At 45.8% G+C, this 18472-nt stretch overlaps 1 protein-coding gene across 4 annotated transcripts in view; it reads left to right on the top strand.

Moving 5' to 3' along the window:
- Positions 1-682: 682 nt before the first annotated feature.
- The window catches only part of CACNA1H (calcium voltage-gated channel subunit alpha1 H), a 200586-nt gene continuing 182796 nt past the window's right edge, over positions 683-18472 (top strand). For all 4 annotated transcript variants that reach the window (XM_075830597.1, XM_075830600.1, XM_075830598.1 and 1 more), the window contains exon 1: positions 683-808. In XM_075830597.1, the coding sequence (XP_075686712.1) occupies positions 716-808 (93 nt within the window). In that variant the 5' untranslated portion in view covers positions 683-715. The remainder of the gene's footprint in view (positions 809-18472) is intronic.

Raw genomic sequence — 18472 nt, forward strand, 5'->3', positions numbered from 1 at the left:
CTATCTATCTATCTATCTATCTATCTATCTCATATCTATCTATCTATCTCATATCTATCTATCTATCTATCTATCTCATATCTATCTATCTATCTATCTATCTATCTATCTATCTATCTATCTATCTATCTATCTATCTATCTATCTATCTATCTATCTATCTATCTATCTATCTCATATCTATCTATCTATCTATCTCATATCTATCTATCTATCTATCTATCTATCTATCTATCTATCTATCTATCTATCTATCTATCTATCTATCTATCTATTTATTCTTCTTACATCTCATTATTTCCCTTCCTTTGAGATGACACTAATGATTTAATCTTCTTCTCCGTAATCCTATGGAAATCTTGATTCCCTTGTTTCCGCCGCTTTTTCCATATTATAAATCTTCGTCCGGACATGTCTTCTGTAATAACTCAGCCTATTACCAGCTCCCACCTGCCTCACATGAGACTTTATTATGGAAGTTGGTGGAGCCGATTATCAGGTGGAACATATCATTCTGGAAAAGTTGGGTGACAACAACCTGTATGACCGCCACTACAGCTCCCACTGTGGTTGTCACGCAGCTTTCCCAAACTCCTGCAACAATGTACAAGTGTAAGAGTTGTGTCTATTTCTGTGATGTATTATATAAACTTTTCCTCCATTTTCTTCAATTTGCCTTAACTCTTTAATTTCCACGTGGTTTGAGCACGTCAGCATGCTGGTCATTTTGCTGAATTGCGTCACCCTCGGGATGTTCCAGCCCTGTGAAGATGTGGAGTGTTTGTCGGAGAGATGCACAATACTTGAGGTAAGTTTCCGTTATATTACTATATCTGTCACACTTTTAAAAATGACATCCTGTACTGATCCTGAGTTACACCCTGTATTATACTCCAGAGCTGCACTCACTATTCTGCTGGTGGAGTCACTGTGTACATACATTACATTACTTATCCTGTACTGATCCTGAGTAATATCCTGTATTATACTCCACAGCTGCACTCACTATTCTGCTGGTGGAGTCACTGTGTACATACATTACATTACTTATCCTGTACTGATCCTGAGTTATATCCTGTATTATACTCCGGAGCTGCACTCACTATTCTGCTGGTGGAGTCACTGTGTACATACATTACATTACTTATCCTGTACTGATCCTGAGTGACATCCTGTATTATACTCCGGAGCTGCACTCACTATTCTGCTGGTGGAGTCACTGTGTACATACATTACATTACTTATCCTGTACTGATCCTGAGTTACATCCTGTATTATACTCCAGAGCTGCACTCACTATTCTGCTGGTGGAGTCACTGTGTACATACGTTACATTACTTATCCTGTACTGATCCTGAGTTACATCCTGTATTATGCTCCAGAGCTGCACTCACTATTCTGCTGGTGGAGTCACTGTGTATATACATTACATTACTTATCCTGCACTGATCCTGAGTTACATCCTGTATTATACTCCAGAGCTGCACTCACTATTCTGCTGGTGGAGTCACTGTGTACATACATTACATTACTTATCCTGTACTGATCCTGAGTTACATCCTGTATTATACTCCGGAGCTGCACTCACTATTCTGCTGGTGGAGTCACTGTGTACATACATTACATTACTTATCCTGTACTGATCCTGAGTTATATCCTGTATTATACTCCGGAGCTGCACTCACTATTCTGCTGGTGGAGTCACTGTGTACATACATTACATTACTTATCCTGTACTGATCCTGAGTGACATCCTGTATTATACTCCGGAGCTGCACTCACTATTCTGCTGGTGGAGTCACTGTGTACATACATTACATTACTTATCCTGTACTGATCCTGAGTTACATCCTGTATTATACTCCAGAGCTGCACTCACTATTCTGCTGGTGGAGTCACTGTGTACATACGTTACATTACTTATCCTGTACTGATCCTGAGTTACATCCTGTATTATGCTCCAGAGCTGCACTCACTATTCTGCTGGTGGAGTCACTGTGTATATACATTACATTACTTATCCTGCACTGATCCTGAGTTACATCCTGTATTATACTCCAGAGCTGCACTCACTATTCTGCTGGTGGAGTCACTGTGTACATACATTACATTACTTATCCTGTACTGATCCTGAGTTACATCCTGTATTATACTCCAGAGCTGCAATCACTATTCTGCTGGTGGAGTCACTATGTACATACATTACATTACTTCTCCTGTACTGATCCTGAGTTACATCCTGTATTATACTCCAGAGCTGCACTCACTATTCTGCTGGTGGAGTCACTGTGTACATACGTTACATTACTTATCCTGTACTGATCCTGAGTTACATCCTGTATTATGCTCCAGAGCTGCACTCACTATTCTGCTGGTGGAGTCACTGTGTATATACATTACATTACTTATCCTGCACTGATCCTGAGTTACATCCTGTATTATACTCCAGAGCTGCAATCACTATTCTGCTGGTGGAGACACTGTGTACATACATTACATTACTTATCCTGTACTGATCCTGAGTTACATCTTGTATTATACTCCAGAGCTGCACTCACTATTCTGCTGGTGGAGTCACTGTGTACATACATTACTTATCCTGTACTGATCCTGAGTTACATCCTGTATTATACTCCAGAGCTGCACTCACTATTCTGCTGGTGGAGTCACTATGTACATACATTACATCACTAATCCTGTACGGATCCTGAGTTACATCCTGTATTATACTCCAGAGCTGCACTCACTATTCTGTTGGTGGAGTCACTGTGTACATACATTACATTACTTATCCTGTACTGATACTGAGTTACATCCTGTATTATACTCCAGAGCTGCACTCACTATTTTGCTGGTGGAGTCACTGTGTACATACATTACATTACTTATCCTGTACTGATCCTGAGTTACATCCTGTATCTCTTTATTTTATATAAATTTACAAAACATAAACTGAAAAACAAATACATAACTAATTCCATATAACCAAAAAGTCACAACCCAATTCTTATAAACAAATTTTCTTATATACATCTCTGTATATGAGAAGAGAAAACGATACCAGACCCGGCCACATACACCCCACTCTTATATACTTACATCTACACTTCATCCGAAACTAAACAATAACTAGAATATATACAAACATCATATAAACGTAATCAAAAGTACCAACAGAAAATCCCCCGACCCGCGTCAACCAAGGGCCTAAAGAAACAACATAATAATGATAATAATAATAAAACAACAACATAATAATAATAAAATAATAATAATAATAACCCAAAAAATCCAAAATATAATAGTACTAATCCCAATTTATTTTTATTTTTTTTATTTTTTTTTTCTAATTTTTTTTTTTATAATATTTTTTTATTTTTTTTTTTAAACACACTATACACATCCTGACTTTCCCTAACCTTACCCTTCTTACCTAAACTCCACCACCCCAGCCAGCATCTCGCCTCATGTCCTCTCACGTCCGCATAGTCCAGATGCTGGCCCCAACCACCACACCCAACACCCCAGCCCAGCCCCCCGCCCCATGTCCTCCCATGTCCGCATAGTCCGGGGCTGGGTCAGGCAAACCCCCCCCCCCCCCCCGACCCCCTCCCAACCTATCTATTAACCCCCTTAAGTCTATCCCTATTCTAACAACATTTCTACAATATAATACAATACACGTCACCAACTTGTCCAAATACCAAACCATATACAAAATACACCGTACCCGAAAGCACCAAGTTCGGTCGCTTGTAAACCTTTTTCCTGCCATTTCAATCCTAAACAAAACAAAAATCTTCCAGTGCTTACCTAGCCCATCACCAGATAGAGAGAAGGGAAAGCCCCCCCCCAGCACCCCCCCAGAGGCCAAGGTACCACGTCCACCGCTGCACCCTCCCTATCGCTTGCCCTATCTCCTTACCCTATTACTAGCCCTTTCTTGACCCTATTGAAAGCTGACCCTATGCTGACCCTCACCTTTCCCTTATTCCGAGCCCTATCGCTATATTTTTTTTTTTTTGGTGCCTCAGCGGAACGCAGACCCCCACCTCCAGTTGAGCACCGGTGACGACCCCCCCCCCCCCTCCCTCATGAAGGCAGACACATTAAGGCACCCTAAAGGAAAAGCCCCTCCAAAGACGAGAGGCTTTGGATGCTCCCAATCTGCCAACCTCCAAAGAATGCACCTTCACCAGGTCACCCATGATATTGCTAACAACCTCATCCACTAGGAGGATTTTCTTCTGGGTAGAAACTAGACATCGTGCATTCCACATAAAGTGCCTGACCACTATACTGACTAGAAACAAGGTGCAATGGTCCCTACCACCGAGGTCTCCGAACACTCCATAGGCCCACCCAGCATAGGAGAGGCTGGTTAGGCCTGGCCAACCAATGGAGGCTCCCACCCTTTTGTATACCTCTGTATTGAAAGGGCAATGAAGCAGGAAATGCTCCATGCTTTCCAGCACTCCGCCACACTCCTCCCGGGGGCAATCCCGATCATCAGAGCTTCTGCACTTTAGATTGTCCCTCACATACAGTCTCCCATGGAAGCAACGCCAAGCCAGATCCCAAAACTTCTGGGGAATCCTCGCTGAATTTAAAAGTTTTAATCCCACCCCGGGTCACTACTTGGGCAGTCTTTGAGCGCCAGGGGCTTCTGGAAGTGGGTCATCAGGACCCTCTTGTCAAGAAATTTTCTCGACATGGTCCTGATCTCCCACACCTCCAGACCCCACCGGCGAACAATCTTCAGCGCCAGGGTGGCATAAGCCGGGAGATGTCCGTGAGGTGTACGCAGGTCTTTCACTTGCCCTCCTCTCTCCCATTCCTGGAAGAAAGGCCGAAACCACCCCCTGCAGGAGGATATCCACCAAGGAGCCCTCTCTTGCCAGAGGTTTGCCAGGTTGATCTTAACAAAGGTGTTCACTAGGAACACCACTGGGTTAACCATACCTAACCCGCCTAGTGTCCTTGGTAGGTAAGTAACCTCCCTCTTGATTAGGTTGAGCCTGTTCCCCCATAACAGCTGGAAGAACAGGCTATAGACCCGAGTCCAGAGAGGTTCTGGCAAGATGCACACACTGCCCAGGTAAAGCAACATGGGCACCAGGTAGGCCTTGGCCAAGTGAACCCTTTCCCTCAGGGTTAAGGACCAACCCTTCCATTGGTCGACCTTCTGGGCAACTAGATTCAGCCTATCCTCCCAGTTCTTCTTGGGGTAATCACCCGGGCCAAATTCGACTCCTAAGATCTTAGCAGACCCCTGAGGCTCTGGAAGGGTGTCCGGGAGATCAAAACCAGGATCTCCTCCTCCCAGCCAGAGACTTTTGCACTTATCCCGGTTGATCTTGGACCCAGATGCCAATGAGTAACGCTCCACTTCCGACATCACCCACTCTGCCTCCCCTCTCGAGGAGACAAAAATGGAGACGTCGTCTGCGTACGCAACCACCCTCTGAGTGGCCTCCGGCCCCTCCAGGCCGGCCCCGACTCCCGCCAATGGCCCACGATCGATCCTTTTAAGAAAAGGATCAATTGCGAACGCATATAGCAAAGGGCTCAAGGGACAACCCTGGCGGACACCAGACCCAACCTCAAAGGGGGTTCCAACCCAACCGTTCACCAGCGCAAAAGTCTCAGCCCCAGTGTATAAGGTCTGTAGCCAATTGACAAACCCCCCCGGTAGGCCGTACCTCAGAAGGACCGACCAGAGGTACTCGTGGTCCACCCGGTCAAAAGCCTTGGCCTGGTCCAAGGACAGGATGTACCCCTCCCACCGACCAGAATTTCCCTGCTCCACTGCCTCTCTGACACTGAGGACAGCACTAAATGTGCTGCGGCCTGGAACAGAGCAATGCTGGACCGGCGAAAGGAGCCGGGATGCAAACTTCACCAGCCGATTAAACAGCACCTTTGCGAGAACCTTTCTGTCCGTATTGAGCAGCGCTATGGGACGCCAATTCTCAATACGTGTCGAGTCTTTACCCTTCGATAAAACGATCAAGGCCGACCTCCTCATTGACATTGGCAAAGTACCCGAGGAAAGGCACTCATTAAACACCTCAGTCAAGAGGGGAACAAGGGTTCCTTTAAAAGTCTTATAAAACTCGGATGTTAAGCCATCGGGCCCTGGCGATTTTTTGAGGGCAAGCCCATCAATCGCCAATCCCACTTCCTCTTCCTTGATCGAGTCTATCAAAACACCGAGAGAGGGGTCTACCCCTGGCTCAGGGATGGTTTCAGCCAGGAAAGCCGACATCTCGTCTCGGTTTGGATCTTGCTTCCCCAAGAGGTGCGAGTAGAAGGATCTGACGACCTCCAAGATCCCTGATTTGGATCTCTTCAGAGATCCTGTACTATCAATCAGTCCTGTCACAACCTTACGACTCACTGACATCTTACAGTTCCTGTAGGGGTCGGGCGAGCGGTACCTCCCGAAATCCCTCTCAAGAACTAAAGATGTGTGCCTATCATACTGACACCTCCTGAGCAAAGCTTTCACCACGGAGATCTCCTCCCCACTACCCCCGGTTGAGACCAGATGTTCGAGTTTCCTCCTCAGTTCCTGATATAGGCGGTACCTACTCATGGACCTGAGGCTCGAGAGCCTGCGGAAAAATCCTGCCACCCGGACTTTAAACAACTCCCACCACTCAGACTTAGTACCACTGAGATCCAACAAAGGTACCTGGCTCTGAAGAAAATCCTCAAAGGCCTGTCTTATCTCCGCTTCTTCCAAGAGAGTAGAATTCAGCCTCCATATACCTCTTCCCATCTGGAGGGACTCTGCAATGTTCAAAGAGAAAATAATCATACAGTGATCGGAGAACTCCACCTCAACAACGGACACTGGTGAAGAGATGGCTTCCTCCTTCAAAAAAAACCTGTCTATCCTAGACCTACAACTACCTCTACGATAGGTGAAACCCGAGTGGCCTGGGGTATGCCTGATGTGGATATCCACCAGGCGAGCATCGCTAACTATATTTTTTAATGCTACACTATCATAGGTCAATTTTTTATCTCCGGAACCTCCTCTATCTCGGGGCCTCACGACAGTATTGAAGTCCCCTCCAAAGATAACTTGTCGACCTGAAAAAAGGAAAGGCTTAATCCTCATGAAGAGACTTTTACGGTCCCATTTGCTCTGGGGTCCGTATATATTGATTAATCTTAATTCCTGTCCCCTCATGAGGACATCTAAGATCAAGCACCTCCCCATTTCTAACTCAATCATCCGTCGGCATGTTACCGGTGCGGTGAAAAGGACCGCCACTCCGCTATAGGGCTCAGCCGCAAGAGACCAGTAGGAGGGCCCGCGTCGCCACTCCCTCCTAGATTTAACGACGTCTGCCAAAAGTGACAGCCTGGTCTCCTGCAAAAACAAAATGTCGGCTTCAACTCGGCCAAGAAAATCAAAGGCTGCAAATCTCGCCCTATCTGACTTAATGCTGGCAACGTTAATTGATGCCAGCGTCAACGGAGTGGGTGCCGCCATCATGGATGTTTGAGTTAGACGGCTTTCTTCTTCCCACCCCCTCCTCTATCTGATGAGGACCCCCCTTCTTTGCCTCGCTTCTTGCAAACTGAGGAGTCCATACTCACCACCCTATTCCCATCTTCATCCCCAAGTACCGGGTCAACCTCCCCCTCTGGGGGCAATGGCCCCTGCAGCAGGGGAGGCTCAACGACTCTAGGGTGCCCTACCATGCCCTCCCTCTTAGTATGAGAGGCTGGAATGTCCACGAGAGCATGGTATCGATCAGTAGAGCGCACCAGGGGGGTACAGGATTTACCTTCCTGGGCCAGGGCGGGGCCAGATGTATTTGGCCCTTGGGTTTTGCCCGGTGTCCCTTTTGCTGTAGGCTGAGTCCTCTCTTCCTCTCCCACACTTTCATAGTGGGAGGACTGAGAGTCCTCGGCCCTCTGCTCCCTTTGGATCTTCCTCATCTCCTCGTTCAATTCGACCTCCCCAGGGGCATCAGCTTCAAGGGGGGCATCCAGATCCGAATCAGAGGTCGTCCCAGTTTCCTGGAGCGCCCTCCGAATCCTCTCCTTCCTTCGCTTCTCCGCCCTTCTCTGGCGAGAAGGGGGACCCTTCTTTGCATTCTTCCCTTGCCCCTGTGCCCCATCATCCCTGCCCGCACCCTCACCCACGGAGGCCTCCCTCCTCTCATCCTCTGCAGGTTTTGAACAAGCATTGACAACAGAGCGAGGACACCGACTGAACGGGTGACCTAAGTCACCACACAGGTTGCAGCGAATACGGTCACACGATGCGGCTAGATGACCAATCCCCCCACAATGAGCACACTTCTGCACCTTGCAGCCTGCACTCAAATGTGAGGGGTCGCCACACCGGTGACACAACTTCGGCTGCCCCTGGTAGAAGACAAGGATCCGATCTCTTCCCAGGAAAGCAGACGATGGTATGTGGGACACCGTCTGTCCCAGACGCTTTAGTTTAACCATGAACGTCCAGGCCCCTGACCAGATGCCAAACTCATCCATGTTCTTCCGTGGCATCTCTACTACCTCTCCGTACCTTCCCAACCAGGTCATGATATCTATACAAGAGAGTGACTCGTTACGGGTAAGAACGGTCACTCTCTTGGGACCACTTTGGCGAGAAATTGCTTGTGCAGCAAAGTCTCGCCAGCCAGGCTCGTCCTTCACCAGCTCGTAGTTCCCCCAGAAGACCTCAAGGCCCCCTAGGTGAACAAAGCTGATGTCGAACTCGACCGAGCCATGAGGATGTATCAAGGCAAAGATGTCACTCGCCTTGAAGCCCATCCCCAGCAGCAGCTCCACCACCCTCTTTCTGGGAGGGCACGCATCATTGCCACGCCACCGGAGACGGACCACATTCCTCCTGGCTACAGCCTGCCCGGCTGTTGGGAGCGACCACTGATCTCCTCGTTGCTCTCAGAAGGCATTTAGACCATATCTGTCTATCCAGAAAGACAGGTCCTTCTGCACTCCCCCTATGGTTAGGGTTTGCTTTCCCTCTCTTAAAGCGTCCAAGAGACGTTGTTGCAAGTTACCGTCCCCGGGCCTTGAGGATGAAGATGGGTGGGCCCGCTGTCCCCCCGTTGCCACACCAGCATAAGACCTGCCGGATGTCACAGCAAGAGGAGCGCCAGGCCCATTGCCCCTGGTTGATACCCCATCCCCACCACCCACAGACACAGCACTCAACACCCCATTACCAGCAGACACTCCAGCAACTTTATTTACAGACACCTGCATACCCCCAGCAGTTTCCACATCCACAGCCGCAACTTTTTCATTTAACCCACCAGATCCCCCTGCAGTCATCCTTCTGGCCAGGCCTGGTTCTATGTTATGTATTTTTTCTGTACATTTTGTGTGGGTAGACACTGCTTCAGTCTCCGCATCATCAGGCACCTTTGCAGGGACGCCACCAGATGTTATAAGCGGTGTCCCTGCTGTGCCCTCCGCCTCATTAACCTCCATCTGTTCTGAGTGCTGAACATTTTTGGGAAAGGGGCCACCGTCGCCCCCGACGCCAGCAGCCCCCTTCTCGCCTACACCACTTTTCAGCGATGCGGACGAAGGAGCCACTGACGTCACTGGAGCCGCCTCCGGCGCCGGACCACTCCCCCCTCCCACAGAGGAGTGGCCAACAGAGCCGGAGCCCCCTCTGTGACCGCCCTTGTCCGGAACGTCTGACGGCTTTACTGCGACACCGACAGACTTCCGGCTTTCAGACACCACATCCGGTTTCTGGTTTACCCGTTCTCCCGACCCCTGACTCGCATCAAAGACCAGTTTCCCGGGCTCGCCATTCACCGGACACGGGGACACACCCCCTGGCGTCACCAGGCCACCAGTACCGCCCCCTTTGCAGGGGTTGGCGTCCGGCGCCATTTTGACCACCACGTGCTCTAATGCCGGACCCGTAACACTCTCCCCGCATTCCCGCTCCAGCCCCACTGCAGAGGCTTGAGCTGGGGGTCTTGCGGGACCTGCGCCCTGATCCTGACTTGCATCAGGCTCAGAGCACAGGAAGGATCTTGCTGTGTACACCATTTTAAATGAACCTTTAGCAGATTTTTTTCCTTTTCCTTTTTTTTCTTCTTAAATTTTTTTTTCTTTTGCTTTTCCTCCTCTGCGGGTAACTCCGCACCGAAACAAAATCCCTGGAAGGATACCGGCGACTCCACATTACGGATCTGAGTGAGTAATCCTGGAGGCCGCTCACTGTCAGTTTCAAAACACTCTTGATTTCTCCCAGCTGTGAGTCCACCCTCCTCCTCCTCACTGCTCCTGGGTGCCTCAGAATCTGTGCCTTCTCTGGACTTTACATTTTCATGCTCCATTGTCTCCACCACATTTTCCTTTGCTGTATCTTCCTCCATACTTTCTATTTTTATAGGTGCTGCCATCTCGGCAAACCTCTCTTCGTTTTTTAACTTTTCTCCAAACACCCCTCCGCCTGCCAAAATCTCCTCACGTCTCTCTTCCACTTCTTTTATTTCCTCCAACAAGGATTTCACATTTAAACGGTATCGGGACCTCTTACCTCCTGTGCATTTTGCAGCCCTTCCTCTGGCGACCGCCAAGTCCGCACGGAGCCTTTGCAGCGACTTCCTGAGGTCCCGATACTCCTCCAACCGCATAGCCAGACGGGAGCTGAAGTTCTCCACCGTCTCTCCGGTCCTCAGCTGTCCCCATTCCTCCACACGACCGTCATCCAAATGTTCGGACGGTGCTGGTCCTTCTCCAGACGACAACACCTCGATCACCATGCCGGACCGCGTCTCCATACCCTTATCGAGGGTTCCAGCCTCAGGGGGAGCCAGGACAGCCTTGCCCCGAGATGATCTCCTCACCCCCGCGACTGTTTTCATATTCCCAGCCAGCTGGGATGACCCTCTACCCCCCCGCTGGCATGCTCCGGGAGGTAGAGGTCTGAGGCTCCATCCTAGGATGGAACCCCCCTCAGGGTACTTTCCAAGCCCAGGCAGATGGTATGAGGCCTGGGCAGATAGGATAAGGAAAGTCCCTGGATCCAAGGCCTGCACGGTAGTCTCAGCAGCTCTCTCCACACGTCCTACTCCACCCACTCCAGAGCTGCACTGACTATTCTGCTGGTGGAGTCACTGTGTACATACATTACATTACTTATCCTGTACTGATCCTGAGTTATATCCTGTATTATACTCCAGAGCTGCACTCACTATTCTGCTGGTGGAGTCACTGTGTACATACATTACATTACTTATCCTGTACTGATCCTGAGTTACATCCTGTATTATACTCCAGAGCTGCACTCACTATTCTGCTGGTGGAGTCACTGTGTACATACATTACATTACTTATCCTGTACTGATCCTGAGTTACATCCTGTATTATCCTCCAGAGCTGCACTCACTATTCTGCTGGTGGAGTCACTGTGTACATACATTACATTACTTATCCTGTACTGATCCAGAGTTACATCCCGTATTATATTCCAGAGCTGTGATCACTATTCTGCTATTGGAGTCACTGTGTACGTACATTACATTACTTATCCTGTACTGATCCTGAGTTACATCCTGTATTATACTCCAGAGCTGCACTCACTATTCTGCTGGTGGAGTCACTGTGTACATACATTATATTACTTATCCTGTACTGATCCTGAGTTACATCTTGTATTATACTCCAGAGCTGCACTCACTATTCTGCTGGTGGAGTCACTGTGTACATTACATTACTTATCCTGTACTGATCCTGAGTTACATCCTGTATTATACTCCAGAGCTGCACTCACTATTCTGCTGGTGGAGTCACTGTGTACATATATTACATTACTTATCCTGATAGAGGTGTGTCTGTCAACAAGCTCATTGACCGTTTCCAATAACAAAGGACCCGAATTAAGAATGCAGCTCTGAAGTATAATTCAGTAGATTGCATAGCTGTAAGCTTGATTCTATGTACCTGCTACTAGTAATGAGTGATCTTTATCCTATCTATCTATCTATCTATCTATCTATCTATCTATCTATCTATCTATCTATCTATCTATCTATCTATCTATCTATCTATCTATCTATCTATCTATCTATCTCATATCTATCTCATATCTATCTCTCTCATATCTATCTATCTATCTATCTATCTATCTATCTATCTATCTATCTATCTATCTATCTATCTATCTATCTATCTATCTCCGTGCTGCATGTGGCTTCCTCAGGTCCACGTGTAGCCTCTGTCAAAACAACTGCAGAATCTTCCACTCTGGCACAAATCTTATGGGAGCGTAATATATATTTAAATCCCTTACAGAAATAGAACACAGCGTTATATATTATTAACAGCAACCAATCCCCCAGCCACAGGACAGGCAGCCCCATGCAAAAGAGAATTCACAATCCTCACCTCTGGAGGGACAATAAATAAAAAAACAAGTTTAACCTGTTCATCTCAAGTCAATGCACTCCTTCCTATGTCTGAAAATATGTTCAGATGTAGTAGAGCTGAGTTTGTCATATTACACAACAGACTGGGATATCATGATGTGTTATCTATGGTTTGACATAGGACTGCTGGTCAATTTATTGAATCATCGTAACTCAAAAAAGATAGTAAAATGACAAATTCAGCTCTGCTACATCTGTAGATTTGTACATCTTTACGTTTTACAGGCCTATAAAGTGTCACGGCAGAACAGTGATATATTTATAGAGGTAAACCATATTCTTCTACATTATGGGGCTTCTCTGCGGACTCATAAATTAAGGATATGACAAAGTCTTTATTTACTGGCGGAACGTGACACAGAATCATAAGGAATGTCCTCCATGGCGGCCGTTTCATTAAAGGACAACAAAAGGGGTTGTCTGGATTATTGTAAATAAAGTTTATTGAAACAAGCACTGAGAGGAGATCTCGGGGACTGCAGCTGCATGGACTGTGTTGCTTTTTTACATATACAGGGTCCATGGACGAGATCTTTGTATTTAGAGGTTTATTTACATGGACTATGTTGTATGTGAGGTATCGCTGTATCTAAACAAACAACACAGTCCATGTAGTCGCAGACCATGTAGTCACAGACCATGTAGTAACAGTCCTTGTATGTAGTCCCAGTCCATGTAGTCACAGTCCATGTAGTCACTGTCCATGTAGTCACTGTCCATATAGTCACAGACCATGTAGTAACAGTCCATATGTGTGAGGATAATATTTTTCAGACAATATACATAGTAATGATCCCTGACACATGTAGTAACAGTCCATGTAGTCACTGTCCATGTAGTAACAGTCCATGTAGTCACTGTCCATGTAGTAACAGTCCATGTAGTAACAGTCCATGTAGTAATAGTCCATGTAGTCACAGTCCATGTAGTCACAGTCCATGTAGTCACAGTCCATGTAGTCACAGTCCATGTAGTCCCTGTCCATGTAGTCACAATCCATGTAGTACCAGTCCATGTAGTACCAGTCCATGTAGTGACAGTCCATATAGTCACAGTCCATATAGTCATAGTCCATATAGTCACAGTCCATATAGTCACAGTCCATGTAGTCACAATCCATATAGTCACAATCCATGCTCTCAGTCCATTTAGTCACAAACATGTATTGTGGTTATATAGAATGTGACTAAATGGACAGTGACTAAATGGACAGTGACTACATGGACTGGTACTACATGGACTGTGACTACATGGACTGTGACTACATGGACTGTGACTACATGGACTGTGACTACATGGACTGGTACTACATGGACTGTGACTACATGGACTGTTACTACATGGACTGGTACTACATGGACTGTTACTACATGGACTGTGACTACATGGACTGTGACTACATGGACTGGTACTACATGGACTGGTACTACATGGACTGTGACTACATGGACTGGTACTACATGGACTGTTACTACATGGACTGTCACTACATGGACTGGTACTACATGGACTGGTACTACATGGACTGGTACTACATGGACTGTGACTACATGGACTGTCACTACATGGTTTGGGACTACATGGACTGTTACTACATGGACTGGTACTACATGGACTGTTACTACATGGACTGGTACTACATGGACTGGTACTACATGGACTGTGACTTCATGGACTGTGACTACATGGACTGTGACTACATGGACTGTGACTTCATGGACTGTGACTTCATGGACTGTGACTACATGGACTGTGACTACATGGACTGTGACTACATACATTTGATAAGATATAACTAAGAAAAGGATATTTACAGGTTATTGTTCCTTATGGAAGAGCCCTTTAAGTCAATTGGTGTGTGTGAACCAGCGCAAACATTACTCCCCTCTCAGGGGTATAAATATCAGGGTGGGCTTCGCCGCTCTTTTCAATCAAGCCGGTCCATCACTGTAATGGGCTCTGACAATAAAATACCGGGTTGCATTGTGTAGTAATAAAACGGCTCAGGAGTCCCCTCCCCCACACACTAATTTGTGTTATTTTTTTTAACATTGAGGCCGGGAATAAAAAAACAACACCGTCTTATTTTCCCGTATAAATAGCACTTTAATGTACAAATATAGCAGAGCTGAATGTGTCATTTAACTCTTTGGATACATAACCTCAATTGTGCCAAATGTTCCTCTCTGTTGTACATGACAAACTCAGTTCTACTTCACTGGGAAATCCCAGATTTTCTGATCTCACCATTCCAGCTCTGTTACATCGGATTATCCCACTTCTGCTGCATCTGACAAACTCATCTCTGTATATGACAATGCCAGCAATACTAGTCTCATCATCCCAGTTCTGTTAAATCTAATCATTGTAGCTCTGCTGCATCTACCAAACTCAGCTCTACTATCTCTGACAATCCCAGCTCTGCTAATCTAACAGTTTTCACATCTGATTATTCTATGTTTGATGCATTGAAAAGTCAGCTCTACTATTCCTGACCATCTCAGCTCTATTACATCTAACAATCCTACTAATGCTGCACCTGCAGAACTCAGCACTACAATACCTAGTATTCACAGCTCTGCTACTCTGATTATCCTAAACTCTACTGTAGCTGACACCAGCTCTGCTACTTCAAGCAATACCATTTCTGCGGCACGTTACAAACTCCGCTATACTGTGTTTCACACTGCCAGCTGTGCTACATCTGATTATCCCAGTTCGGCTGCATCTGACAAACTCAGATCTAATGTGCCCAAATTGCCAGCTCCGCTACCTACCCCATTCAAGCTCCAATAATCCTAATTATTCTGCATCACCACTGTACATGACAAACCCAGCTCTGCTACTCTGTCCATCCAAGCTCTGTTACATAAAACAATTCCAGTTCTGCTGCATCTGACAAACCAATTTCTACTCTATCTTACAAACATAGCTCTACTACTCTTACTTCTGTTATGCCTAACAATCCCAAATCTGCTGCTTCTAACAAACTCAGCTCTACTGTAGCTGACAAACCCAGCGCTTCTACTCTAACCATCCTAGTTCTATTACATCTATAAACCCTAGTTCTGCCTAATCTGAAAACCCAGCAAATCTGACAATCTCAGTCCTGCTAATCTCAGTTTGACGACATCTAACAAACTCAGCTCTGCTACACCTGTACATTTACTCTACTAATGAAGCGAAGTGTCTGTATTGTAAATCTATAAATCAATCATGTAATCCATTGCGGGGCCTAGAAAAGTCTGCTCCTCGTGTATACTGACTGGTATTCCGGGACCAATTAAATTGTAGCTTCACTGCTCTCGGATTATTAACACGTTCAGTCACCATTTTTTGTCGTTTCCTTGGCTGTCGACGCGCAGCATGACCGCGCTAAATATATTTCTTCAATGAAAAGAGAGTTTTGTAGGACAAAAGGAGCCGGGACTCCTGGCAGCCGCCTCAACAGTTTACATCACTGCGTGATTATTGGCAGCCGCTATAAGGACTGAAAACTCACGCAAATAGCAGTAAGAAATATTATGATGGTGCACACGGGCAATCCCGCTAGATCTGCCCCAGTTACCTGCAAGTGTTATTATTATCTCCTAGATTTGCCCCGGTCACCTGTAAGTGATATTATTATCTGCTAGATCTGCCCCGGTCACCTGTAAGTGATATTACTATATGCTAAATCTGCCCCAGTCACCTGTAAGTGCTATTATTATCTGCCAGATTTGCCCCAGTCACCTGTAGGTGCTATTATTATCTGCTAGATCTGTCTCGGTCACCTGTAAGTAATATTATTATCTGCTGGACCTTCCCTGGTCACCTGTAAGTGTTATTATTATCTGCTAGATCTGTCTCGGTCACCTGTAAGTGATATTATTATCTGCTGGACATTCCCTGGTCACCAGTACGTGTTATTATTATCTGCTAGATCTGCCCTTGTCACCTGTAAGTGCTTTTATTATCTGCTAGATCTGTCCAGGTCACTTGTATGTGTTATTATTATCTGCTAGATTTTCCCAGTCACCTGTAAGTGCTATTATTATCTGCTAGATCTGTCTCGGTCACCTGTAAGTGATATTATCTGCTGGACCTTCCCTGGTCACCTGTACGTATTATTATTATCTGATAGATCTGCCCTGGTCACCTGTAAGTGTTATTATTATGTGCTAGATTTACCCTGGTCATCTGTAAGTGTTATTATTATCTGCTAGATCTTCCCGGTCACCTGTAAGTGATATTATTATCTGCTGGACCTTCCCTGGTCACCTGTACGTGTTATTATTATCTGCTAGATCTGCCCTAGTCACCTGTAAGTGCTTTTATTATCTGCTAGATCTGTCCAGGTCACTTGTATGTGTTGTTATTATTATCTGCTTGATCTTCCCTGGTCACCTGTAAGTGATATTATTATCTGCTGGACCTTCCCTGGTCACCTGTACGTGTTATTATTATCTGCTAGATCTGCCCTAGTCACCTGTAAGTGCTTTTATTATCTGCTAGATCTGTCCAGGTCACTTGTATGTGTTGTTATTATTATCTGCTTGATCTTCCCTGGTCACCTGTAAGTGTTATTATTATCTGCTAGATCTCTCCTGGTCACATGTAAGTGTTATTATTATCTGCTAGATCTGCCCTGGTCACCTGTAAATTGTTATCATTATCTGCTAGATCTGCACTGGTCACCTGTAAGTAATATTATCTGCAAGATCTGCCCTAGTCACCTGTAAGTGATATTATTATTTGCTAGATCTTCCCTGGCCACCTGGATGCGTTGTTATTATCTGCTAGATCTGTCCTGGTCACCTGTAAGTGCTATTATTATCTGTTAGATCTGCCCCGGTCACCTTTAAGTGCTATTATTATCTGCTAGATCTTCCCCGGTCACCTGAAAGTGCTAATATTTTATTATCTGCTAGATCTGACCCGGTCACCCGTAAAGTGTTATTATCTCCTAGATCTGCCCTGGTCACCCGTAAGTGTTTATTATTATCTGCAAGATTTGCCCCGTCACCTGTAAGTGCTATTATTATCTGCTAGATCTGTCGTGGTCACCTGTAAGTGCTATTACTATCTGCTAGATTTGTCGTGGTCACCTGTAAGTGTCATTATTGTGAAGTGGACGTGTCTAGGTGTAATGGCAGCTCAGCCACGTAGCAGTAGACCACGCAATTTCACAGATCGGGGTGGCCTACATAAAAATGGCCTATCCTCTGTTGTAACATTCGCTGCAGATATCCACACCGCCTCTGCAAATGACGTTAGCACAAGAACTGTGTGTCTGGAGCTTTATATAATGGGTTTCTATGGTCGCTGCACCTTCACAACGCGAGACACCTAGACGACTCTGTGTAGCATAGATAAGTCTCTTATATAGCAGATAGAACTTTCTGTGACCACTACTGTATCGGTAGCTACGCGTACTGAAACAATGGTCACCCAACAGAAAGTCATGTGGTTGCTAGGCAACCGTTTCAATTATGCTTCACAACATGTAGGTGGGAGGGGAGGGTGACAAGAAGAGACAAACAAAGTCCCTGAAAGAACTGGAAAGCTCAATAGACTGTGTATGATGGAGTTGGTCTTCTATGTCCCCCCCCCCCCACCCCCTATTTGGGAGAAGCCATTTTCCTTTATTCCCTGTTCATATAGATACATAGAATCTACTTCATGGTCCGTGTTCTCCAGCATTATATACCATTGTGAATCTTTCTTGCCATTCTCAGTATATTTTGAATGAGTCACTAACAATGTCACCTGCTGACTGGCCAGCGGCGATGCAGAGGAATTACCGGATCACTAAAGAAGAGACATTTTGTTGTAAGAAACTCAATTGTAATGTGGAATTGGTGGAAACATAAGACGTGTCTTTATAAAATGTGGAAATTTCTAAGGTGTAGAACAAAAATCAATGAGCTTGACAGTTAACTTTAATAGGGAAGGTATGAGTTAGATAGATAGATAGATAGATAGATAGATAGATAGATAGATAGATAGATAGATAGATAGATAGATAGATAGATAGATAGATAGAT

Source organism: Rhinoderma darwinii, chromosome 6, assembly GCF_050947455.1.
Source record: "Rhinoderma darwinii isolate aRhiDar2 chromosome 6, aRhiDar2.hap1, whole genome shotgun sequence".
Taxonomy (NCBI): Eukaryota; Metazoa; Chordata; class Amphibia; order Anura; family Rhinodermatidae; genus Rhinoderma; species Rhinoderma darwinii.